A 25,670-nucleotide genomic window follows, 5' to 3' on the forward strand; every position below is an offset into this window, starting at 1 on the left:
AGATGCTCTGAACACGTAAAACTGGCAAGTGTCGATCATACCAAGAGGAAGCAAATGAACATCCAACGTAAGGGGCATTAAATGTTCCCCATCATGATAGATAACCAAAAATTATTGGATGAAGCATATTTAAGTAGGCAATTCTTGTTTGCCACAAAATAGATGCATCTTCGGGTGGTAAAATATTACTGACAACAAAATGTACATCTCCAGGAATGGAAGCTGGATACCATGGAGAGCTTCCTCTTCCTGAGGGTAAAGAATCCTCCGATGCTTGAACAGTAATTGCTATGATTCTTCGTCATCATTTTCATCACCAGCAGTTGCATGCTGAGATTCTGACAGTGATATTCGTCTGGACACTCCTGAGCTGCCATTTGCAGCAGTTTCCAATGGCAATGTCAAAACAGAAGGCTCCGGCAAAATGCTCGATAGATGCCAAGCAGTTGGAACTTCGGCCATGGAGGATGCCGAAAGGCCATATGTGTAAGTCCTAATGGGATGGTCATATTTGCAGCTTGGACCAAATTTGCAGATTCCATAGCGATAATAAAAATCACACAATGGCTCTCCCTGTTCGATATTATAAAGAAAAATCTTAGAGTTCTTGGTTATTTCATAAAAAGGACAAAAATGAATAATATAACATGAAGCAAAACTGTCCTTCCAAGAAATACGAAGTGGAACACTGAGTATTTACATAGAAATGATTTGTATTCTTCATATATGTATATTATTTCCTAAAATCCAATATTTAAGTTCATTGCTAACTAATACAACTACTACTCAGAAACTTGATCTTATACTCCACTGAGCCTGCTCGAAATCTCAACAACTAAAAATTATGCCTTCCATCTCTCAATATAATATAATAGTGATAAATCAAGCGAAAAATTTAGTGAGAGATCCATAATTTCTTTTTAGCAGAAAGAGGGATGAAATCTCATTCCAAGTGAATGTTTTGGAGTTGAATTTCAAAAAATATAAAACAAAAAAGAGAGCATCAGTTCCTCCCCACTAATCTTAGGGAGCATGGTTGTAGGTGAGAAAGAAATATTAACAAACCTTGTTGTTAATGACTTAAGTTTGCTAAAGGAAAGGACTTTGGCAATTATTTTTGTAGGGCTAATATATGTATATGAAGAAGGGATTAAAATGAAAACCGGTTAAGTATTTATCATGCATCTACATATTGCATTCATCAAAAGTTCACCCATCCATTAGTCGAAAGAAATATATAAGGGTGAAAGCAACATTGACAGATGACAGGATAGTGAATTATTTATTGTTCATTTTACTTCACATGTTAATTTTCCAAAGAATTCTAGATCCAATTATTGAAAGTTTAAACTCATCGTTGCATCTAAGATGAATGTTTCCAGACAAAGGGAAAGAGGATTCTCGAGGTAACTATGTTTTCCTTTGAACAAGTCTAGAGTTGCCTCTATGATCTCTAATTTAAGAATGATCTACCTGCAAAAGCATAAGTATCCAATTGCCAAGGTGATGGGATTTTGTTGTATGCATGTGTGTTTAAATCATGTAGTGTGCCAGGTAGAGGTCAGTTTAATCAAAACTAGTTATTGTATACATACAAAAAAAAAGGTGAGATTTCTAGCAGGAACTCACATTTAAGTATCATGTTATAGAGTTCTCATCTTCTTCTAGGCCATAAAGAAATATTTGGTAGAAGCACAACCCTTAGTATAAATATTGACTAACTAACCTTGCAGACATAACATAATATATCATGTCTAAAATTAGTAGTAACTCCATAACATGTTTAATCTAGCTTCAAAAACCATCTTGTTGGTGTGCCTAAATATCTTTCTCCTGATAAAGTTAGCATCGTTTCTTTCTCTCTTTGTGACATGGAGTTTGTTTCCATGAGACTGTCTCCATATTGTCGAGGTACTTATATCAAATATTGTTACCATGAATCCAACCCTTGATACTGAGGTCATATTGGAGTGATCTTAACATGACATCAATTAGTTGCCTAAAAGATCCGTCAAATAGCATGCTACATCTAAATTAGAAAGCACAGTTAATATACTCCTTAGTAGACTAGTTAGCATACGATCTCAAAACCTGTTAAATAGTTGATCTGATGCATCTTAAAAAAGTAAATTAAGTTCTTCTATGCTGCGGAAGAGGTTATAACTTAGGAAGGCCAATGCATCCAAGAGATCGCAATAAAGTTTTAACAATTCATCTAGTTCACCAAAACCCTACTCTTTATCTTCTGATGAACCCCTCAGAGCCATAAAAAATAATCCAAAATCAACTTGTTTTAGATGAATAATGTATTAGATTGTTTGTCATTGTGTTTTAGGTGGAAATTAGGTGTCTTCTTAGGAAGTGTTTTATCCAGGAATTCTCTCAAATATCCATAAGTACTCACAAAAGCTTCTGGTGATTGATGGATCACACATGATAATATGCTAAAAAGGTGATTTCTTAACATAATCATCCCCTTAGATATAATAAAAAAATGCTTTATCATTTACAGCTAGACGCTATATCCTTCAATACATAAAAAAACTAATAATTCCTACAAATATGTTAATATCTCAAACAAAACCACTTATACCAGAAAACTAAATTCAATGGAAAGGGACGGCAAGCAGTGTAAGGTGCAAAACTGATCCTAAACATGATAGACTGTTCACTGAAGGAGTATGGAAAAAAGGTAGATTGGATGAATAACTTACTGGACGTAGTGGGAGGCCCAATGGACTTAGCACACAATTTGGAACTGGAACTAGTCTCTCCCTAGGATGATGAAACTTGCAGACTGCACCAAACTTACAGTCTCCAGTCTTCATGTAGAACTGGCATTCAGGTTGACCAGGCCTCTCAGGAAATATGTTCTCTCTGGGGACTGCATACATGCCTACAGGAACAGGACCTGGTCGATAAGACGGAAATTTCCCATGAGCTCCAGTACTTGTCTCACCTTGCTGCGGGGCACTATAAAACTGAGCAGTCCCTATTGTTTGCTGACTCTCTGGTGATGATCCCAGCTGTCCCTGCAAGTCTATCAATTAGTGATCATGATGGGAATGCAAAGTGCCAAATATACAGCTCTCTCATGCAAGATGCCAAATAAATCAGAATATCTAAGATGAATATGTGAGAATGCAAGTAAGTCCCACGTTCTGCCAAGCACAAGTAGCAATTATGACATATCCCAAACTAGTTAGAGCTAAAATCAGCAAAATGACTTAGTATGATAAACAATTTCTTCTATTAATTCCGTGTACCTCATCTCATAATCAATTTCTTCTACTAATTCCAAGTACCTCATTTTAAAGTAGTAGCAAAAGTATGTGAACTTGAATATTGTGTTCCAGGGGAACAGGACACAGAGAACCAAACAAGGATAGAGCTAGATGCAGTGGATATATCTTATCAGGAGACTGGTGTCTCAGATATGCTTAGCATTTATTGGTTTTATACTTCTCTTGCATAGTTTAAAGAAAAAGTCTTATGAAAAAGCTTAATGGTTGTAAATGATCCTACTTGAACACAAGAATAAGATGACATAAGTACATATCTATTATGAAACTGCATAACTTTTTGTACCCAAGAAAGAATTAACTACTAAAGTATGTTCAATGAGCTTCTCCATGTCTAGTTTCTTTACATACATGGGAAATTCATAAAAGAAAATTCAAAACCACAATAAATTTGAAAGAAAACAAAGTGTTCAAGTTGCATATTAGAATCCACAGAAAATAATCAGAAAAAGATATAATGCTTGAACTATTATGACTGAAAGTCAATAGAAGCAAAAAAGAAACATTTAACAATTAACATAACTTACAGAGTAAGAAGTCCAACCAGGAACTTGGACCACACCCTGAGGAAGAATTAACTGAGCATAACTTGAAGAAGCTTGCCATTGAGGGCTTGGAATGAAAGAAGACCTCGATAAGGTCCAGTTTGTCATCTCCGCTGGATAAGTTTGCTGACTGGGGGTTGTCGGAGAATGTGCAGAAGGATAAACAGGAGATCCATGTAGAGCAAGTACCGCATTAGATGGCTGTGGATGGTGAAATTTACATGTACTCCCGAACTTACACTCACCGGTTCTTAAATAATATGCACATTCCTTCTCATTCTATGATACAAAATTGTTAACTGTCAGGAATTTGTCCAATTAACAAAAAGGAAGTTGAAAAGGCAAAAATAGGCAAATATATGATGTATATTTAGTCATTTAATCATCAGCACTACTTGATACTAACAAATCCTGCCATATCAGAGAAAAAAAAAACACGCAGAGCAAGCACAAACCGGTCGTAGCGGGTAGCCTAAGATATTTAATTGAACTTGTTCAGAAATTCCAGCCTTCTCCCTAGGGTGGTGGAACTTGCATGTAGCTCCAAATTTGCATGTTCCTGTTTTCAAGTAGTACTGAAAATGTATAGAAAGTAAGTGTTATAGAGACACTAGGCTAGCAGATGATGGAACAACAAAAGAAACTAAAATTTCCTTCTTATTAAGACAGTAATTTTCCTTGTAAGAGAGAAGATCAGTTCATTAATCCATAACTTCATTCAAAAAGAAAATGAGAAAACCTTCTAAAAACACAAATATAATAGCAGACAACAAAACAAGGATAGCAGAAGGTAAGACAACTAAAAAATCCAAACAAGAATAATTGTTTCCAGTGAAGAGATGATAAGATGCAGGCTGTTCACTTGTTTCTCAATATAATAAGTTTGTTAACTGTTGTTCCCTCAACACTGACCAGAACAAAATTACCTATGTTCCTTTTTATGTGACTTGCAGATATTTGCAATCCAAATCTATGCTTTAGGTGTTGGCATTGTCAAGTATTTTATTTAGAATCCTGGAGCTAGTGTCCCAGTGGGATAAGTAATCCTAATACAACAAGGAGTTCTCATGAGGGAAAGAAACATAATTATGATTTGGTTTTTCTATAAATATCTCATGTATCTCTAGATTTTTGTGCGGAAGAGCAAGATGTGAAGAATATTTTTGGTACTCCTAGGTTTCTCTTTAGGGTATCTAGAGAGGATACTCCCTATGGTTTTTAGAGAAGGTGAGAAAATGGTGCAAATTCTTCACGGTTTATGTGAGAGGATCTACAAGGAAATCTATGCCTGGTTAGGGATAACTCAAGGTCTTGTGATTGATCTCACATAGTAAAGAATTTGGTTTTCTCTATGGATGTAGGCAGGGATTTGCTGAAACACGTTTATCTTATGCGTCGGCTTTTTTGTATGCTTTTGATTGTTGATCTTTGAATGTTTTCTTTTGGTTTTGAAATTCTTCTCTCCCTCCCCAACACAAAGTAGAGTTGGTCTGTATAGCAAGAAGATGCAAATGACCCTCATTACCTAAAGGTGTTGACCATAGAACTAACTGTCCGAATAAAAGATACAAGTGACTGACTCCAAATGGCAACCAATAATAGGCAGTGAGATGAACATAAAGAAACTTTGTGGTGAATACCTCATAAGAAAAACAAGAAACAAGGTATCCAGATGAACATTTTAGAATTGAGCAGCTTTCAAGAACAAGACAATGCAAAAATATGTCAAGTACAGGTGAAAATGTACAGACATTTCAATATATTGTCCATAGTTATTTTCTTCGGAAATTAAATACATGAAACCCAATCAAAGTAGGAACCCGTTTCATATTAGTTATCAAGATCAACAAAGAAAACAATACAACCTGACACCAATCATTGCTTTTTGGCATTACAACTTCACTTACACTGGATGCAGTAAAATGCATAAAGGTGCAAAAAGAAATATAAAATCTCTTAATGTGATAAACAAAGAATCACCTGACATTCAGGTTGGCCTACTCGTTCAGGATACCCTCCTCTGATACTTGTAGCAGCAACAGCCTGAGATTTGACATGACCTAATAAAAATCATCAAGTCTGCGAACTCTATTTAGGGGCATCCAGAAACATGTAAAAGCAGTTTTAACAGAAAATGAAGCAAAAAAATGGAGAAAATAAGTATTTCAGGGAACTGTGATTAGCTAAAACAATAATTGCCTAATGCAAATCATGAAACACGCAGATGGATGCAGCAACTCTTCCACGAGTAAGAAGTCCAAGTTTCAAAGTAGACAAAAAAATAGGTAGATGACAAACATGCATAGCTAGGTGCATCAAAAAGGAACTATTGTATCTTCTCAAAGTAAAAGTAAATATACCAAGGTAGATTGCATCTAGGTTAAAGTTGAAAAAGGGAAAATCTTTCTAAAGACAGATTTATCTGGTCAGTAGATCTCATACAACAAGAAGGATCAAAAGCTAAACTGTATATATCATTACAACTAAACCGCTTAGAAAGTGCAGCAGATACCAAAGGAAATTAGGTATAAACTGGTATCCAAATCACATGAGCTAGCCTAAATTTTGTAACAACTCTTAAGCAAAGGAACTATTTTAAATAAATACAGCCTCACTTAAAATAGAATTTCTAAATAGAGTAGAAGTTATTTATATAGCATGCTTTATATAATAAGGGCATCTAATTACTAACAAAAAGTCATACTTCTATTGGGGCATAAATGCCATTAAATGTAACCCAAAAGCACAAGCATCTTAAGAATTCAAAACTAGAAAACTTCAGTGGTAAACAGAAGACATCAAATTACGTACAGCCTATCCCAATTTTTTACTTTAAAGTAACAAGTAAGTTTATCTATCAACTTAATGCTATTCTTGGGAAACGAACGAGCAGTTGAAATGGAAGAATAATTATGCTTCCATATCAAATTGCAGAATCCAATAGAGATCATCTCATGGGCACTTCCATTACCAGCATCCTGTTTGGAGGATGATTAAATTTGCAAGTCATCCCGAATCTACAAAGGCCGGTCCTGATGTAATAAGCACAATCTGGCTCCCCTGGCCGTTCAGGATAGGGACCAGATTCCATTGAGTCACTTCCTCTCCAGTTCCTTTTCCACATTGTTCCTGCCACGTTATAAAAGGTGCCAGATTTTAGAGCCTTCCAACGCTTGATAGCAGCTCAGAAGATAAGATGAGGAAAAAATTGCTGACAGTAGAAAGCTGCACAATGGACAAATATAGAGAAAAACAACAGAGCTGAAATCATTACGATTCCTACAATAGAACAGTTGTCAGAGATAAGACAAAAACAATAATACTCGAGGAAAAAAGTGTCACCTCGATGGCATAGATAAACCTGGCATTTCCAACTTTCATCAATTAATTGACTCCCAATACCATGGTCAAGCAATATGTACGCTATTAAAAAGAAAAGGCTAGTTTTTACGGATGCCAGTACTCTGAGTCGCCAGACCGTCAACATAAAACAGGAACATAACAATAAGCTATAGATTTCAAATAAACGTCAGGATGATCCTATCGCATAAATTCAAAATCATATGCACATATATCTATATTTTGAATATAAAAGCCAAAATGGAAGCAGCATAAGTCATCAAATAGGAGTAGCCTCGATCAAACAGAGCAACTTCTCATTAGAAAAAGCTTTCCTATGTGGTGAAATCAAAATGTTCAAAATTTAAACCTAACAACGATTCACTTCACGAATCCTCTCGCGAAACGAAATTTCTAATGGGGAGAGCAAGAAACTCCAACGTTTCACTTCACCAACCCTCTCGCGAAACGAAATTTCTAAAGGGAAAAGCAAGAAACTCCAAAGGATCAGAACGGGATTTCCATATCCACGATTAAAATCCTAGCTTTCACATAGCTCTTTAAAACGACACAAACGTACGACTAGTGGCAGAATTGCTACAGTGACCCAAGAAGAAAGAAACCCTAGCCCAAACCTTCATCAATAGCCGGATGCGACGACAGCGACGATGGCCCCTCTGTTACGACCCTGGCGGAGCTCCGCAACTTCGGCCCGGCCCCCCTCGTACTCCATCGGCCACCGTCATCATCGGACCCTCGCTGCCGGAGCTCTCATTCCCAACGCCGACACACCTCAAACTCCGGCACCGGCATCGGCGACTACAGAAATCGCCGAGGATGAGACCGAAAAGGGGGCTCCAAAGCGTAAGCAAATTCGAGAGGCCGAAGAGGTGAAGGAGGACAAGGGGGAGCGCTCTACACTCCACAGACGAGATGAATAAGAACCAGCCATCCGATTCCCCCCTTTCTTTCTCTTTTCACCCCCCGCGCGATCCAACGGGCGAAAGCAATCAACTTAACGGACCCGCGAAGTAAACCGTAACCACCGACGCTGCTCCCATCACAGCTCCTCCCATCGCATGTATCCATCTGTCCGTCTATTTTTCCCAGGCAAATGATCAGAACCGCTGAATCAATGCAGCGTGTGACTGAGAGCGGATGTACCTGCGCGCATGGTTACATGTGACAATTTAACAGTCAAATTAATTACAAGTAATTCCACCGGTCCCATAACGCGTCATTATGTGACGTAAGCTCCATTACAATGATCTGCGGAGAATTAATATCCTTGATAAGCAATGATACGATCCGTCCGATAAAACATATCGACGGTAATATGAGAATGTAGAGACGAGGACGATTTGGGTTAAGTACGGTCCGCGAGGGAGCGGAACAAAGCCGGGGAAGTGGGGTCGGTGGGGTGCGTGAGCAAGAGAACCGGGAGGGAAAGCGGGAGGAATGACCGGTGACCGGTCCGCAGCGCCACTAAAGGGTGACGGCCCACCGGTGCGCTCTTCGGCACGACTATTCCTGTGGTCATCGGCATAATCACCGTTCGCATTATCTTGATCCATATGAACGGTGAGATGGAGGATGCTCACAGGACTAATTCTGCGAGAGATCCACACGGGAAAGTGGGTCACGCAAAGTGGTCCCGCGGAGGGGAGGTATGGGTTCACAGCCGAAAGAACGGGCGTGGGAGCGCCACGTGTGGGTTCGGGCACGAGTCGGTGGACTCTTTGGTGCACTTTTCTCCGCCGTTTTTACGGGATCCGTAACCCAGCCATCCACGTCGCCACCAACCATGCGCGGCCCTTTATAGATGCAGAAACGGGGCCCAGGGCCCGGGTCCCAGTGGCGTAACGCCATAAGGGGCGGTGGGTGCGTCGGTGGGTGAACCGACCGGTGCGCGATGGTTCGGGGGGACCTCAGTTGGGTTCTCGATAGCGTTTTGTGTGTGATCTGTTTTGGGGTTTGGCTCGGTCCCGCCGTGTGGCTCGGGTTTTGTCTGTTGTGTGACGTTGATGGTCCGGAGTTGCATAGCGATGGCTCCGAAGCGCAGGGACGTGTAAGCATGCTTTGTACTGAGAGATGGGCCGCGCTGTATACTGAATGGCTGCGTGACGATGGGTCTTGGAAGCCCAACAATATCGACAGGAGGGGGTTCACCCACAAAATAAATCGTGTGACCTCACCCAGAAAAGTTTCACGGATGATTCGGTCAACCTTAACAGTGATTTAAGCCCATCTCGACTCCAACGTTTCCTTCGTGGGAGTTTGAAAGGGCAGCGTATGCTGCATCATGATTTCCGATACGACGAAGGACGACACATGTCGCGTCGCTCCGACGAGAAAAAGGGGGAGGACAAAAATCCCAATCTGTTTCACCTGGCGAGGGTGGGAGTACATAGGGCGACGTGGTGGCGTTATCGCGAATTGCCAACATAAGCAGGGACATCACTGTCAAACGAGGACCCTTTGGTACACGTTTCGACAGCTGGTTGGCCAGGTACGGTGCCGCGTCCTAGTCCCTCGACACCTCACCATCGGCGTGGGAGACCCAGATCCCAATCACGTGACCACCGACTACCCGCTGTCGTACCCGCTCCTAAACGTCGCGGGGTCCACCTGTTAGCAAGGGGGTCTTTGAGGGGTAACGCCGGGAGCGAAGTCTCGGCGGTGTCGACGAAGAGGACGGTTTGGGGACGGGGGGGCCGTACCGGCAATGAGGAATAGAACGGTTCCGCCGCTGTTGTATTGTCGTTTTCCCCTGAAAAATTCGTATATATCCACCTCAATTTTTCCCGCACAAATAATTTCGTTTTATTTCCCACAGCGGGCTTATTTATGCTCCGATGGGATCCTTTAGGATAAGACGTGGTCATGGGCAAATGGCTCAAAATCGTTCGCCACTGTTCTGTGCTTGTTCGCTTCCCGAAACTTCGCCCCTCTCTGTCTCGATCGCTATATCAGGTCTCTCTCTTTAGCTTCGCTGTTGGTTTCGATCAAACCACCCATTCTTCGTTGGAATGGTTGAGATCTGGAAGTTTATTGGCTTCCGATCCAGTAAGTGTTTTGTTCTGTCAACTCGTTTGCTTGATCTCACCGTGTGTAGGAGTAGATCTTTGGGGAATTAGGATGTGGATCGAACACTCGTCTGTCGTTCTTAGTCTTTGATCTCAGATTTCTTCACCTCCTCTTCCTGTTTGGTTCTTCTGCTTTGGTTTTTGGTAGAATTGGTTCTTTATACGAATCTACCTGGTTGGAGCTGATGGATCTCGGAGAAGTCTATGTCCTCAAACCGCGGTTTGTAAGTTTTCTTTCTTCCTTTTTCTAAAGATTTACGGTGATCGCATCTAGAAGATGGAAAGTATGTGGATTCTGCTGATGTTTATGATGTTGGTATGGGCTTGGCAGGCATGGGATTGCTTGTTGGCGCTTTTGCATGAGCGCGACTGGTTGACAACGAGAGAGAGCACGCCGGTCCGCGGCCCATGCCGGCTTCCATGGTCCTGTACTAGCGTGCTCCTTCTTGTTGTCAACCTGGTTCGCATCACCAGGCATCCTTCTCTTTTTCTTTGTCAGATGAAGCGTTACATCTGATTGGGTACGTTTTGTTTGCCTCACGCTTCATTCGTTAATTCAGTTGTTCGCTCCAATCCATGATGTTTCTCCATTAATTTACTTATGTTAGCGTCTAAAGCTAAGGTATGCCTAAGCTAGCTAAATACTGCAAACTATTCGTGGTGATATCTCCTTGCTGATGTCTGTTGAATCTTATGTTACTTTACATGCTGGTAATTTAGTGCTTGTTTTTGTTTACCTCCTTCGACCTCAGTCATGTTAGTGATAGTACAGATATACAAGATCGTTGGAACTGAGAAATGATATCTTGTATTATATGTTGTGAAGGATACTCCTGTTCCTTCTGAAGGATTTCTTGAAGAAAGAATTAACACTATCTGTGCATAAATATACCTTTGTGAACTGGTGCCTGAATCTTTTCAGAAATTGGAGGACCATGATGGGAATGTCCATTCTTCTCCAGAGTATAGGAACAGATCTTTTTTTCAATTACCTATGTTGATGCTAATTGTCGTAGGGACATATGATCCAGTTTCAAACTGTTCAAATCACAAGATTCCAGTCTTATATCGAGTTATTTCATGAGGAAAACAAGATCCATCCATGTTTTTGTTCGCTTGTATGTATTCTCTTATAGGTCTGAAGATAAGTATCACATCTTTGTTGAACTTGAAGGGAAGCTGTTGAAGAACCAATCTTTCCAACCAGTGCAAAAGATCTACCTAGCATTGGTGTAGGTATTTTTTTATCTGTCTTCATTTGTTGCATTACTTTTAGTCGAATTTCATCTTGGAAGTTTCCTAAGATTATGGATTGTTGGTTCTTGTCCATTTTAATTTGACTAATACACTTTTCCACAGCATGTATAGGAAACACGCTACGAATGACTTCTTTTTACATTTTTCGGTAAATATAGGTTCCAATTTCTAATATCAAGCACAGGAGCTTCAAATGCATGAGTTACCATTATGACATTGTACTTCTTCTTGGGTTTATCTATCTATATCGTGACTAAGGCTTGGTATATAAGAAACCTTTTATTGGTGAAAACATCAAAATGAGTCATTTGGTGGATGTTAGGAATTTGATTAACGAATTTTTGAGATGACATTCTTGTCTAGAAACTAATATAATAATGTTAATTGACTCTTAATACATGTTAGCGAGTGTACCTTGTAGCTTGCTTTTGTTAAGAAGAGAAAACAAATATATCTATTAAGAAGGATTAGGGTAAGAAGTTATGAGATAGCTACCTTGGTGTTCTTAAAGAACATATATGATTGTTAAGGATTCAAGCAATCAATCCACTGATTCTTTTGGTCTCTTTTAAAATCTGGGTGAGATTTGTTTTAATGCCTTTGACAATTATATTATAGAAAAGAAAGAAGACAATCTTGTCCCTTAGTTTCATCGAAGAATTTCACCCTTGGTATTTTTGCATTTTTCCTTATCTAAATGAAAGGAATGCTTTTTGGGCTTTCTTTTATTCTTTTATTAAGTTGTTGGTCAGTTTTGTTCAGGCCAATTGTCAGCACTTGGCGTAAGCCATATTACAAAACTCAGCTACAAAATAGAAGGAAAAACTATTAAATATGCATTTGTATTCTCAATTTTTTATCAAATTATAATAGCTATTAGATAGATAATGTAAAAGGAGATATGTATGTGCATATGAAGTAAAAGATAGTAGTATACTGGATACTGAAATGGGTTGGTGAAAAAATAAATAAGAGCAGCATGGTTAGAATGAAGAACAACAATTATGTTTTGTATGATTGTGAAGTATATCTCTATGGTAAAGGAAATGTTGTTAGATGGAGCGCTTATTTTATTTTCTGGAGATGTGATGGTAACTCTTACGAGGAATAAATTATTATATTATTGGTAGGATGAGATCAAATTTATCTAAGAAGATCAAAGTTATTTTAGTCTATTTATCTCAATTTGGAATGGCTGATCTAGGTTGGAATCGAGCAGGAGCAGATCTTTGATTGATATCTTAGCATCGGAAAAGCTATACTTGTGTAAATTGGTCCCATTTGGCTAGATATTGCTTTCTTGAGGGAAACTTGGACTTGTTTGGCAGAATCATAGTTGTTTTGCGTAAATGCGCATAACAATCTTTATTGCGCAATACCATGGCATTCTTTGCTAAATTTTTAAGGGTTGTTCAAAACCACATTGTCATTACCTCGAAAAAAATGAACCATGTTTTAGAATATATTCATCTACCAGTTAATTGTTTCCTAAAAAAGTTTTAGGATAGGCACCCACCAGACTGTCCTGTCTTTCTGTATAGTCTACCCCCAGGTGGTCATCACCTGGGCCATTTGGCATCCACTGACAATGATACTAAGTTTTAATTGCAATGTCCCTGGCATAGATATCAGTTTTGTTCTCCTTAGCCCATTGGCATGAATCAGAAAGCACTGTGCCCAAGCGTCATATTGATCTGTGCCCAGGGTGTTGACATATAAATAAACTAATTATAGGGTATGTGAATCGATACATTAGGGCATTGGGTCGTTATAGAACAATAATGACACGCTGTTGTGCCAAGAAAACAACAATTTTTGCTCTCTGGTACTAAAATATTTTCACTGTTGACCCACTCTCTCTTTATGGTATCATCACATAACAATAATACTTTACAGTGCATATCTTTTGCAAAGTATGCAAGCCTTAATTTTATGCAATTGTCTCTAGACATCATCAATGAACTATGAACCACATATTAAATCAAATGTCTACATGTACCAGACATTGAGTTTTTGATAATCAAGTAGCATCACTACTCAGAGGCTTGAAAGAGTTTCAGCAAAAAAAAAAGCCTTGCTATTTAATGTTCAATGTATCCAAAGTGTCTAAAATATTAGTTGGAAAATACTTCACATACTCATAGATCTTCCAGGTTATGGATCAATTTGTAAAGCAGATCCATAGTATTTTTAAAAACATAACTACAAAAAGAAACATAGGGTACCCTAGAAAAACTGCATTCCCTGGACTGGTTGGGGAGACAATTAATAGAACAAGAATGTGCAAGAAGGAAGCTTATCTTGCCATACACCAATTATATTGATAATCTATTATGAGTTCATAGTTCCCTAGAGATCTATCTGTGGATGACCAAACACTTATAAATGACTTAAACTATTTGAGACAATAGTCTTAGTGCATCACTAGTCTGGACTCCTAATCAATTTACGACCACAATTAAACCTTGAAGATAATTTTGACTTTTTGCATCGTCATTTAACTAAAAAATAGAACTGCTAATCAATTTAGGACTTGAATAAAACCCCAAATATAACTTTCTAAAGTAAATGTAATTTAGGAAATGAACATTATCTCCCCATATGATTTAAAAAATAAGGTCTAATCCAACTTCAAAATCTACCAAACTTCTTTGACCAATTATTGTGCTCATGTACATTGTTTATTATTGTAGGCTGTTAATATATCTTTTAGGATCTTTCCTATTTGTGCTCCATATAAGAAACCAATAATAATTATTGCAACTTTTTTGGAACTCGAGTAATAGATGTAGAAGGATTCATTTAAACATTCTTTGACATTTTCACAATCTATAATATTTTTTTTACTGGAGTCCGGTTAAGTTGCTGCCTGTAGCTCAAGATGTGTATATTTTATGGTGACATGAAGCCAGAATAATAATTTGTTGTTTATTTCCACACTACTGCAGATATAAATCATGGATGTTCAAGGAGCATATTTAATTTGTAGCGTATGATTTCCGAGACAAGGTCCAAAAGGTCAAGGAATTCTTTGTAATGTTTTGTGGAATGTGATATTCGAATGTAGAAGCGGAGAAGGCATTAGAATTCCACGTCGGTTCCAGAAACTTCCGCAGAGTAAAAAAAAAAAAGTGCTTTTGGTATTTAGCAGTTCGTTAAACTTCCGCTGACTGCAATCTTTGCAGGTTTCTTAGCAGTTAGCATTTGAATAGTAGGTGCTTCCTCTGATTGACCTACGCGGAGGAATATTTCAGTTCTCACCATTGCAACTCGTTCTTCTTATGGTAACAATTATTTCTCCTACCTTTTTGACTTCCAAATCTCTCTTTTTATCAAATTCTCGTACTTTTCGTTCCAGATTTCTTTTCCCCCCTAAGTATATTGATGTGTGATACTTGTCCTAAAAGTACATGCTTTGAACACCAGCTTGACAAAAAAATGGCAATGGAGCAACGAAAGTACGAGAATTGGGGTACTATTTTCTGTTTCATGAGCATATTGGGTGCGCCAATATTTCTTGTGATATCACGTTCAAGCATCAACCATGTGTTGCTTGTGGAAACCCCTCTTCAGTTGCAGGAATCTGGTAATGATTCAAGCAATCTCATTACCTGATGGTCCTATGCAACTGCCAATATTTCTTTTGTGGTAAATAGCGGCTGCCTCAAGGTATGAGACTTATCACATGCCCTTGAGCGTATCTAATGACTGAAAATATAAAGGTATTAGTCAGTTTAGTTGACAATAGATTTTATTTGATGTTTGTAAAAAATAAAGCATAAAATGGTCCAAAAATATTAGATTGAATAAGTGATCAACACTTTTATCATAACTTAGATAAGATGGTCAACAATTAAATTTGTTCAAATTATTATTATTATTTTTCTTTATCTTTCTCGAAAACTTAAGCCGGCCATCTTGGAGATGGCTGCCTTACACTTGCCCGCTGGCCATAGGAAGAAGACGTGTCATAATTGCAAAAATAGAAAATTTTAAACGTAATAGAAAGGAATTCACCCAAGTTGTGGCCATAGGAAGAAGTTGTGGATTCACAAGATGTTAATTCGCCGGTGGGGAATTCACACAAAAGGAAACTCACACGAGAGATTGAATAGATAGTGTCCATAAGTTGTTAATTCGCCGCTGAGGAATTCACGAGGAATTCTTAACGAAAAAGAGATCCTCTCTGAACCGAATGTGAAAGTAGTTTTCCATCAGACGGTTGTTCACCTAACTCCACTCTCGGCGTCCCGTATCAAAGGCATGTGCCGCAATGTCAGGCACGCGACGTCACGTCGGCGATGGGACCCACGTGGAGGGTTGATGTTAAGCGCGCACTTTTTTAAACCCGGCTCAAGCGGGCGACGAGATGGTGAGGTGGAAACAGTGGCGCTCAGGTGTCGGTAACAGAGGTTTATCTTGATTATTAATTAAAAGGTGTAGGAATCAAATCCCTAAAATACAAAAATAAGCCTGTCAAAGGAACATTTATAAATATAAAAAAATTTATGTGATATGTAGACATATCATAATATTAAAAATTATTCAATAGATCAAATATTATATAAAAAATTGAATATAAAAAAAATTAAAATCAAACAACGATATGTGAAATATATGACATATATCTTTTAATACTGTTATAAAAATTTTATGATATTTGTAGATATATCGTCGTCGGATCAAAAAATTATAGTGATATCGATGTACAAGAAAAATTAAATTTATCTTCTTTCTTTGATGAATTATGAACAAAGGGGAGGAAAAACTAAACTTATCTTCTTTTTTTTTTTTTTTGTTCATAGGATCCTATTGAACAATGAATTATGAACAAAGGGGAGAGCAAAGGTTCATGAAAATTTATATATCATTGTCAAGATGTGTTTAATATCATAAATAAATTTCCTAAATTTGTATACTAAATTTATATTTCTTACATTTTCTCTGTGAATCATTTAGGTTAATCTATATAAACGTAGATTTTTATTCAAAAAATTTATTTTTACATTTATATCATGTAACTTAAAATCATAGTAAGTCATTAATGTTATGATGATTCTTAATGAGTTTATTTAAAAATCAAAAAAATCTTGTTATGATAAATATTTTTTTTTCGTAAAATCTTGTACAATAAATTTGACTAATATATCATTCGATATTATTTTTTGGGCAACGAGTTTTTTTTATAGTTATTAAGTTATTCGACGAGTTCTCAAATATTATTTTAATCATTTATCTTAACTCTTCGTATCGTATCATTTCTTATAAATGTTATTTTGAAAATAATGAGAAGTGTTTTTGATTCATATATCATAATTTTATTTTTGTAGATATATTACATAATAATAAAAAATAAAAAAAAATTCCTTTGAGATCTTCTCAAAATTATCAGTTGTGCTTATTTTACAAGATTATTAGTTACGATATCAATAAGTTTTAAGATCTTCTCAAAACTCTAAATTAGACAATCAACCTTATTTAATTGGGCAAGCCCAAAATTGGGCTAAACATCAACCCAATTAAATCAATTAGAATTTAAAGTTTATCAAAATAAAAAAAATTGATCAAAATTGATTTATTTTTCAAATTCAATCAAAACGATTGATCCAGTCTATATCCAATCAAGCAATTAAAATACAATCATAATCAAATCCAATCAAAACATTTAGTTAAAATAAATTTAATTAATTAGTTTTATTATTGATGACATAAATCTAAAAATTTTAATTTTTAAGGTATAAAACTATAATTTTTCATGGGATATAGTGGAAATATATAATACGGAGGAGCATAACTAGAAGGTAAATTTTAAGAACAAATTGAAAATTTTATGGTTTCTTAAGGGTAAAAATATATTTTTTAAAATCCTAATTCTCATTCCTTTTCGTGGCAACAATACCTATATGTTGTCATTCGTGCTACCTTCAATGACAATAATACCTATATGCTACTATACGCACGTGCTGCTCGACCACACCCATCGTCACTACGCCACGATTGTGCACACGCGTCGCCCGACAACCCCTACGATCGTCGTTGCACAATTGTGCACATGCTTTTACTACACAATCGCTGGGCTTTGGCATCCAGTGACGCTAGTTGTGCTTAGTAAATGCCATTGCAACGACATTCATACAATCGTCGTAACCATCGCAGGCAATAGCACTATTGCAACTGCCTACGCCCAAAGCAAGCCAATCATAGCAAGTCTATCGCACCCTATGGTGCTTCCAAGCCAATCATAGCAAGTCTATCGCACCCTATGGTGCTTCCACTATGTAAGCACCCTTGCCCGTGATTAGGTTGGCAATCATCATATGTCATCACCCTTAATAATACTATTATCAATAATAAATTATTAACGTGTCATCACTCTTAATAATACTATTGCCAATAATAAACTATTAATAGTAGTTTATCAATCAAACACGAGAAACCTCACATCACCCGTAAACTGGTGACATGACGAACTAAAAAGAAGACAAATCGATAACACAAACTAATCGTTCTAAGTATCATAAATCAAAATCGAATAATACTTTTTGGCTAGCGAAAGGTGTTAACAAACAGATCTAAATGCAAAATAGATCAGAAATATTTTTATGATCTAAAGGATTTTGATTTCCATTTATACCAATTGTAAACATTAAAACTCATTATTACAAAAAATTTTATTGTCAAAAAATTAAAATCAAGTAACGATAAATCAAATATATGATGTTGCTCTAAAAACATCTATAGATATATTATCATCAAATCTAAAAGTTATAATAATATCGATCTACAAACAAAGTTCAACTCACTTTCTCCTCTCTTCCTATCCTTTACATGATCGTTACGAGCGATAAACTATGAACAAATGAGAGTAAAATAAAATCTTAATCTCTAAATAATATCACATATCCATGTTTCTATATTAAGTCTCCTAAAGATTCTATCTATTTATAAACAAAAATAAATAATTAAAAACAAATAATTAAAAAAATCTCACCCATCAAATTCATTTCCAAAGAAATTCTATCATAATTAAACTTTCTTTTTATGAAATAATAACCATAATCAAAATTTAATAATATCTATAATATATCTTACTTAATTAGATAGAATCATATAATCTAATAATATCAAACTATGTCAAACTTGCCGAGAACCAATAAAACAATTATGTCAACCATATGGTGATGTCAACTGGGGAATGCCACCAAAAGTTTCACAATTGAAATGTTAGTTGACCAAAATTCTCAATGCCAAAAGTAATAAGAAAGAACTGCTTCAAAATGACATCTTTGCTAACGGCAGTTACTACCATAGATGATGTTCTTCGTAGCCCATCCAATCGCACATGCGGTACACCATCTTGGATTTAATTCTCTTGCAAAGCCTTTATCATGTATAATCTGTTAAAGTTCTGACCAGCAACACTGCAATTTTTAAAACAACAAAAGAGATTAAATTACACATTAATCGTATTATCCTTTCCTGCTAAGAGGCATGAAACAACAAACAAAATGAAATAACACAAGAAAGAAAAGACTTGGTTACATTCGAACACCCATCTTTAACCTTAACATCCAGAAGAACAAAAATATTATGTAGAAAGACCAAAGGCAAGATCAAAAGATATGGTGCATAAGATTCCCATGATAATTTTCAATTATGTAAAATGGCTTACAATTTTCTTGATAATTTTCAAGACAAAACATTACACCCCTTATTTTGAGTACTTAATGACCACGTTATGACAGAAATAGTGGCCCTTATTGGAGACAGTAGATTGCTATTCAGGTTTAGCTCATCATAACAGTTAGCTTAATTTAGAAACCTTCTGTGCGTGTAACCAATAACCAACACTGATATAATGGCCATTTATTTTCAATTATTTAACATATTATATTGGAGATACTAACTGCTCCTACGGCACCAGTTGCATATTATAGTTAAAAACATGGAAGACAATAGCAGAAACAACATAATTCTATAAAGAAAACAGTATCGAACATTCTCACCCAAATAACTTCCAATAAATTCTGTGGCATAAAACAAATGTGTGAAATACAAACAGGGAGGAAAAGATATTATGAATGTCATATCCGAGCATCAAGTTTGATCTCTGTTAGCAGATCAAAGTAACAAAGAGCAGCATATCTGTAGCAGCATAGCAATAGAATTGGTTAACGAGAACAAAAACAACTTTTTTATACTTTGATGGTTGCTAATATAAGCAGCTTTAGTAATATTATGCCAATATTACTTCAGATGTCAAATGCTTTAGTTTAAACTTCATTTGTGTTATTCTAGTGTATTTTGCACGCTTCAAATTTCCATATTAAAAAATGATCTACAAACACATACTAGTAAAGAGGATAAGTGGCATGTTTCTAGATGAGATTTAATTACACTTGCATACCCATTAATCTGGTTGCAGTAGTTGGATATCTGATTTGTTATGAGATAGCTATCCAAACGGGATGGCTCTGGTATTGGTTTGAAAATGGGATTTGATGGATCTTCCTCAGGCAGTGGTTCCTCCCCAGCCGCTTTCCGTGCCATGTTCTCCACCCTATCACATAATATAGAGACACAAACTTTAAATATATTATCTAAATCAAAAACAACAAATGCACAAGATCAAGTTAAGATTGTTGCATCAAATGAGCTTAATAAAACCACACAGAGGTTGAACATCACAAACACGCTTTCGGCTGCATAAACTTGGCTTTAATGTCATAGCAATTGGTATCCGACAAACTGAACAAATTGCAAATAGTCATAAATAATCTGGATAGAAGCCCTGATACCTGGATCTTAATAAATCCAAATAATATTACTTATAATCAAAGCATCAAAACAAAATTGGCATACATATGGAAGGACAGTCAACCAACTCCTTTGTTCCGGGAAGAGTTTGAGGAGAACAAACAAGGACACTATCATTTCTTGTATTAATGTTAAGTTCTGACTTCCGAGTAGAATACCATACATGAATGTTGATAGAGAAACTAATTCATACTCTGTAGAAGCACCTTGAAAGGATTTGTTTTGAATTCATTAAATCAAAATTACGAAAATGTCAGACAGAAAAAGAAAGGATCAAACAAATTTGTACATGACACATCCGGAAAATAGAAAAAGGACAAGTTAGCTCCAACACAGGAAATAAGATGGTCCAATGTCTAAATACAAAGAAAGTGATATGATCCCGTAAATTGGTTATGTACATTTTACCTTCTTTTTTGAAGCCACGCTTGCTGTTGAGCTTGCTGTCTTGACAGATTTCGGTAATAGTACTGGAACTGAAAACAAAAAAGAACAAATTGGGCATGTGATCTCATTTGCTAGAACAAAGAAAGCTAAATCATTCGGAAGGCACATCAAACCTTATTCTGTTCCGCAGAAAGATCTTCCATGCAATCAATCAAAAATTCTAGGTTTCTTTCCACGTATGGAGCAGTGGATAACTTCAGTCGATCATAATCACACTGTCACAAAATCTCCACGTGTTCAAGACTTACAAGCATGAAAAGCAACACTAGAAACTCACAGAACGATTCAGTAGAGCATTCACTACAATGGAGAAGCTATCAGACCTGTGCAACGGGGGATTCAGGCTCCAATTCAGTCATGAATGCACTTACAAGTGCAGAATTAGAAACTTTAATCTGTCCAATCAACAAACAAAAGTAACAAGTATAAGAGGAAAAAAAAAGTATAGAACACATGTTAAAAAGATGGTATCTATGATCTTCTACGACATACGACATAGAACTAATAAAAAGATGAGCAAGCATTTAATTCAAATTTGCAAATAAAAAAACATTAACTGGTAGCTTCAAGTGATAGTTTGAGATAATCAACTCACAGGTATCTCCTCAAAGATATCTACCCATGAAAGCTTCTTTTCTCTCAGCCTAAAAATGAAGCAATCACATGCATAGTACAGAGAAAATTAACTATCAACAACTTGATTAACTTAGATCACAAAGGAAAACATACTTCTCCCCGGTAAAATTATTGTTGCGGTAAAGATCCATAAATGAATCTGTGAGTTTCAAGGCCTTGAGAGCTAAAGCACCTTGAGAAGACCTTGATGGATCATATATGATACACACACATCTTCGAATATTTTCCTGTGTGAATAAAAATGTTATATAACAGTAACCTGAGATCAAAAATTTTCATCAAGAATAACAGTGATTCATCTAATAGTAACTAAAGCAACATAAAGAACAAATATGACAAACCAAATATATCACCAACCATTAGGATGAGAAAAATAAGCAGTTGAAATGGTGCTAAATGTCATTATGCAATTCACCAAACTTATTAATTAGAAACAAACTGATTGATCTTCATGACTGATGTCTCTAAGTTAATCTTGTATTGACTAAGTTGCACTTATGGGTTGGTTCATATTAGTTTGATCTTGACATTACTCTGCTTTTAAAACTTAAGATGTTCTCCATCATTTAACTTTATCTGTTATCTCAAAAGAGTATTAACGGCTAAGAGAACATAACTTATATTAGATGTAGAGTCAGCTGCCAGTTTATGGAAGCATGCTCTTTGAGTTCGAGAAAGTTCTGTTCATATCATCCCATGTCAACATACCAAGGCACATGGGTCTGTTCAGTGCTTTAACATACTTTTGACAGGTGCCAAGAATCTCGTGTTTGAAACGTGCCAACATATTACAAACACCAAGCATGCTGGTGAAGCTTATATGTTGCCACCCATCTGCATTTAAAACAGTTGGTATATCTCTTAGACACCCTTGGCTTATCTAAAAGTCTTCATGCCACTGACCCATTGCACCCCAATCACAAGGCAACATCACTGCACTATCAGTATCTGATCCTACAAACTATCATAACTATTCAACCTACTATTGCAGTTCTGGACTTGAGCAACATGGTAAGACCTGAAATCCTCAAAGATATCTAAATTTCATTTAATATAGGACAAAATAATGTGTTTTTACCGGTTTAAGAAAAAGTAATACAAGAAAGAAGACATAAAAAATGAACTATTTAATATTTACATGAAAAAATCGAAAAAGAAATTGCTGTCTCCAGCTGTTTGATGATCAGAAAGTAAGCAAAATTATGTCCCTCATTCATTACGTTTAGCTATTCATCCTACAATCGTATGAAATTCATCATGGAAATTAGGGTAACTTTGTAAACTCAAAGCAGTATGATAGCATTAGTATCCTTAACATACCATGGGAATGTATGACAAGGATCTTCACATTACCTGGTAATTCATGAATGTTTCAATCAGCTCCACAGTCTGGAAAGATCCCAGTAAAGTCGACTGGTACCTGAAGATAGAAGGCAGTTAGCTGGTAGAGGAAAAGCTTGGAGATCCTAAATGTTAGGACTTTGGTATAAACAGATTCTCTGCCAATGAGATAAAATACCTAGTTTATTCCCAAAAGAAATGTAGCCAATGAATAAATAAAAAGACAATAATTAAAAGATTTTTTTTTTCCAACTTTCACCACAAACTTTGAACACATTAACAAAGTTCAGCAGGCTAAGCTTTTTCCTACTTTCCAAGGTTTTTAAACAGTTAAAAACTCAATAATTCACAACCATATTCCCATCAATATGGAGACTGTTCCAGGTTGATTCAAATTTAAAAAGGTTGCAAGTAAGACTGAAGCCTAAACCTAGGGCAAATCTAGCAATAGAAGGCTTCCAGAATGGACAGCTAAAGGTTAGCAAAATGTTTCCACAGATAAGCAACATCTAGCAAACGAAATAACTCACAAAAGTCATATTTTTTTATAGAATGATTAAATTGAAGACCAAAACAAGTAAAAGGATAACCTCGAAATGAATCATCACTGTCATCCATAATGATGTTGAACTCTACTAAAAAAGAAACATTAATAACATACCATCCCACAGTGTTATTGTCCACATTAACCTCTCTTAGACATCTCATCATTTCCAGCTGATAGTTGGCCCCATCTGCTTCAACTTCCTCATCTTCTTCCCTTGTCTTAGACATGGTAGTGAAGAAAAATGAGAGAAAGCATAACATCCGTGGACATTGCTAAATGGTTGCAACTTATTTGGTCTAAGATTTGACATCATTTCATACCGGGAAAGGAAAACAATTGGTCACTTCAAGAACACTGCCAACATCTAAACCAAGAAGTTGACCTGTGACAAGAGCTGGCGAGAATTCATTGCAATGTTTAATTATCTTCAGAACGGCCTGCACAGAATCAACCAGAGAATATATATTCTGTGAGAGACTTCTTTTATAATAGAACTAAGTAGCACATGCAAGCAAGAACTTTCATAATTATATCTTAATCAAAATATAAGAGCAATTGGTAAGAATTCCAAGTCCCCGGAAGAATCAATCATGGCCTATCTGTTTTCTTGACCATTTATTTGGATTTAAAGTATAGCACAAAGGCAGAAGCTCCCATTCGCACTACATGATGTGCATAGCACAAGTAACAAATTATATTACAAAAAAAAAAGTCTATGACAATATTTTGATAGGGTAATTTTAGAACAAGTTTGACTGTGCAATAGGTTAATAACAGATGACCCTTTACTTTTGAAAAAAATGATTCTGCTCGGTAGAAAGCTAAATCTGATCCTTCTAACTATAAATAGCATACGAGTACCAGTGTTTGAATGCATGTGAGTGTCGATTATGTTTTTCTTCTTTTACATGTTGAACCATACAGCATGATCCATACAAGACTCATATAATACTTTCAGTATACTATGCATGTTTGGTCTCTAATGGCCCCCAATATGTTTTAACACACTCTTTGGACTCTACAGGAAACATGTAGACTCACATATGGAAGGCTTCATCGATTTTTCACCCAGAATAACCTTACAACTTTAACCACCACCGCTCACCCACCATTCCCAAGGAGAAAACGAAACAGATTTCTCCTGGCTCCAGTTTCCTAGCAAAACCACCTCAACATCTTCGATACCATAAGAATCAAACTGTCTGAATTGACATCATAGTTAGGCAAATCTTCAGTATAGTAAATTTAAGATACCAGAGCAACAATTGATCCATCGCTTTTTCAAAAGACGTACATGGATGAGGTGAAAAAATACAAGTTCCCAAACAAAAGCAAAAATCTAGCATATCATACGAAACATAAACTAGTGCAATGGAATTTCGAGCAGGTCCATACGACGAATTCCATTTTTTGCGCAAAACTCCCTCAAATTGAAGACTACAAAACAACGAGCTTGATGAGGAAAAAATATAAAAGCATTTTCTCACGTCAGCTACTACATCCTAAGTCTTTTTTATCAACTTGTCCTCGGAAATTGAATTGTAACCTTAAGTTCGCCAAAACAAAATGGACGGAGGATTAAAAAGACAAAAAAGGGAAGGAAAATGACATAAAATGATTCAAGATTTACCAGCCCTTCCATCTGAACAACTCGCAGAGGCGGCGTAACCTCCTCGGAGGACACAGCTTGAAGAAAAGAACGCACCATGGCTGCCAAAAACCAAAACCAAAACCAAAACCCAACCTCAGGAGAAACTACGAGTAGCCAAACAAAAGCGATCTATCGGTCGAAGAGATTAAGATCGAGACAGAGAACCATCGAAGGAACTGATTCGACAAAGGATGGGGATTCACTCACGATTCGCCATCGGAGACGACACGGTGGGTTTAGGGCACGGCGCGAGGAACAGAGAAGCCGAGAGGGGCCCTTTATGCGCCGCTTCCTGCGGAGAAGAGGGGTGTTGCGACGACGAGGGTTACTTGGTTTTAAGATTGACTCCGAAGTAGGATTGCTAAACCTGCGTCGCTGCAAACGGGTACAATCGCAAACACGATCCGACAACGGACATAACAACCCAAATTTTAAAGACAAATTACGTTAGGATTGGCAATAAATTCATAGCTCTAACACGATTCAAATTATTTGAAGAACTATGAATTCAAATGGGAAAATATTTTTTTGTGAATCAGAAAATGCTTGTTCTATAAAGACTTTGAAACCTTGTTTTAGATATATAAAAATTTTATTTTGTATTATAAAAAATAACATTTTCTTGTGGTCTCAAACTCTTCTTAATTTAAGAAAAATATTATTTTATTTATAATTAAATTTTTTTTTACTATACTAACTGAT

The 25,670-nt window shown here is 36.5% G+C and overlaps 2 protein-coding genes and 1 long non-coding RNA gene across 18 annotated transcripts; 1 reads left to right on the forward strand and 2 right to left on the reverse strand.

Moving 5' to 3' along the window:
- Positions 1 to 55: 55 nt before the first annotated feature.
- Positions 56 to 8,155, reverse strand: LOC103989246 (zinc finger CCCH domain-containing protein ZFN-like). Of its 7 annotated transcripts, none has more exons than XM_065188669.1 (8): positions 7,822 to 8,155; positions 6,819 to 6,976; positions 5,828 to 5,890; positions 4,303 to 4,422; positions 3,830 to 4,126; positions 2,960 to 3,026; positions 2,715 to 2,896; positions 56 to 573 (listed from the first exon to the last, which is right to left on the reverse strand). In XM_065188669.1, the coding sequence occupies exons 2-8, from the start codon at positions 6,969 to 6,971 to the stop codon at positions 289 to 291; spliced, it is 1,167 nt and encodes a 388-aa protein (XP_065044741.1). In that variant the 5' UTR covers positions 6,972 to 6,976; positions 7,822 to 8,155; the 3' UTR covers positions 56 to 288. The 7 variants fall into 7 exon arrangements, with proteins under 7 accessions (XP_065044741.1, XP_018683781.2, XP_018683780.2 ...); XM_018828236.2 differs by having other exon boundaries at positions 2,960 to 3,032; positions 7,822 to 8,153; XM_018828235.2 differs by having other exon boundaries at positions 2,715 to 3,026; positions 7,822 to 8,154.
- A 1,889-nt stretch (positions 8,156 to 10,044) lies between these two features.
- On the forward strand, positions 10,045 to 15,016 carry LOC135676936 (uncharacterized). 10 transcript variants are annotated; one of them, XR_010514478.1, is made up of 4 exons: positions 10,045 to 10,496; positions 10,604 to 11,508; positions 14,478 to 14,813; positions 14,956 to 15,016. It is a non-coding gene; the product is annotated as an uncharacterized LOC135676936 (long non-coding RNA). The 10 variants fall into 10 exon arrangements; XR_010514481.1 differs by having other exon boundaries at positions 14,478 to 14,646; positions 14,715 to 15,016; XR_010514482.1 differs by having other exon boundaries at positions 14,478 to 14,622; positions 14,715 to 15,016.
- A 3,675-nt stretch (positions 15,017 to 18,691) lies between these two features.
- On the reverse strand, positions 18,692 to 25,332 carry LOC135676937 (eukaryotic translation initiation factor 3 subunit H-like). The gene is made up of 12 exons (XM_065188675.1): positions 25,176 to 25,332; positions 24,948 to 25,027; positions 23,638 to 23,754; positions 23,432 to 23,535; positions 22,783 to 22,849; positions 21,523 to 21,656; positions 21,389 to 21,437; positions 21,117 to 21,188; positions 20,907 to 21,008; positions 20,755 to 20,822; positions 19,937 to 20,089; positions 18,692 to 18,950 (listed from the first exon to the last, which is right to left on the reverse strand). Exons 1-12 carry the CDS (start codon positions 25,183 to 25,185, stop codon positions 18,893 to 18,895), a joined length of 1,014 nt encoding a protein of 337 aa, XP_065044747.1. The 5' UTR covers positions 25,186 to 25,332; the 3' UTR covers positions 18,692 to 18,892.
- Between the last annotated feature and the right edge of the window lie 338 nt (positions 25,333 to 25,670).

Source organism: Musa acuminata, chromosome BXJ1-6 (genome assembly GCF_036884655.1).
Source record: "Musa acuminata AAA Group cultivar baxijiao chromosome BXJ1-6, Cavendish_Baxijiao_AAA, whole genome shotgun sequence".
Taxonomy (NCBI): Eukaryota; Viridiplantae; Streptophyta; class Magnoliopsida; order Zingiberales; family Musaceae; genus Musa; species Musa acuminata.

Coding starts and splice junctions, on each gene's coding strand:
- LOC135676937 (XM_065188675.1), bottom strand. Junction 23,755..24,947: donor TTGTTCAGATGGAAGGGCTG/GTAAATCTTGAA, acceptor GATTCTGTGCAG/GCCGTTCTGAAGATAATTAA. Junction 21,189..21,388: donor ATATCTTTGAGGAGATACCT/GTGAGTTGATTA, acceptor TTGATTGGACAG/ATTAAAGTTTCTAATTCTGC.
- LOC103989246 (XM_009408048.3), bottom strand. CDS start 6,971: ATGTGGAAAAGGAACTGGAGAGGAAGTGACTCAATGGAATCTGGTCCC. Junction 4,423..5,827: donor TAGGCCAACCTGAATGTCAG/GTGATTCTTTGT, acceptor ATACATTTTCAG/TACTACTTGAAAACAGGAAC. Junction 574..2,714: donor TGGGCCTCCCACTACGTCCA/GTAAGTTATTCA, acceptor AATATCGAACAG/GGAGAGCCATTGTGTGATTT.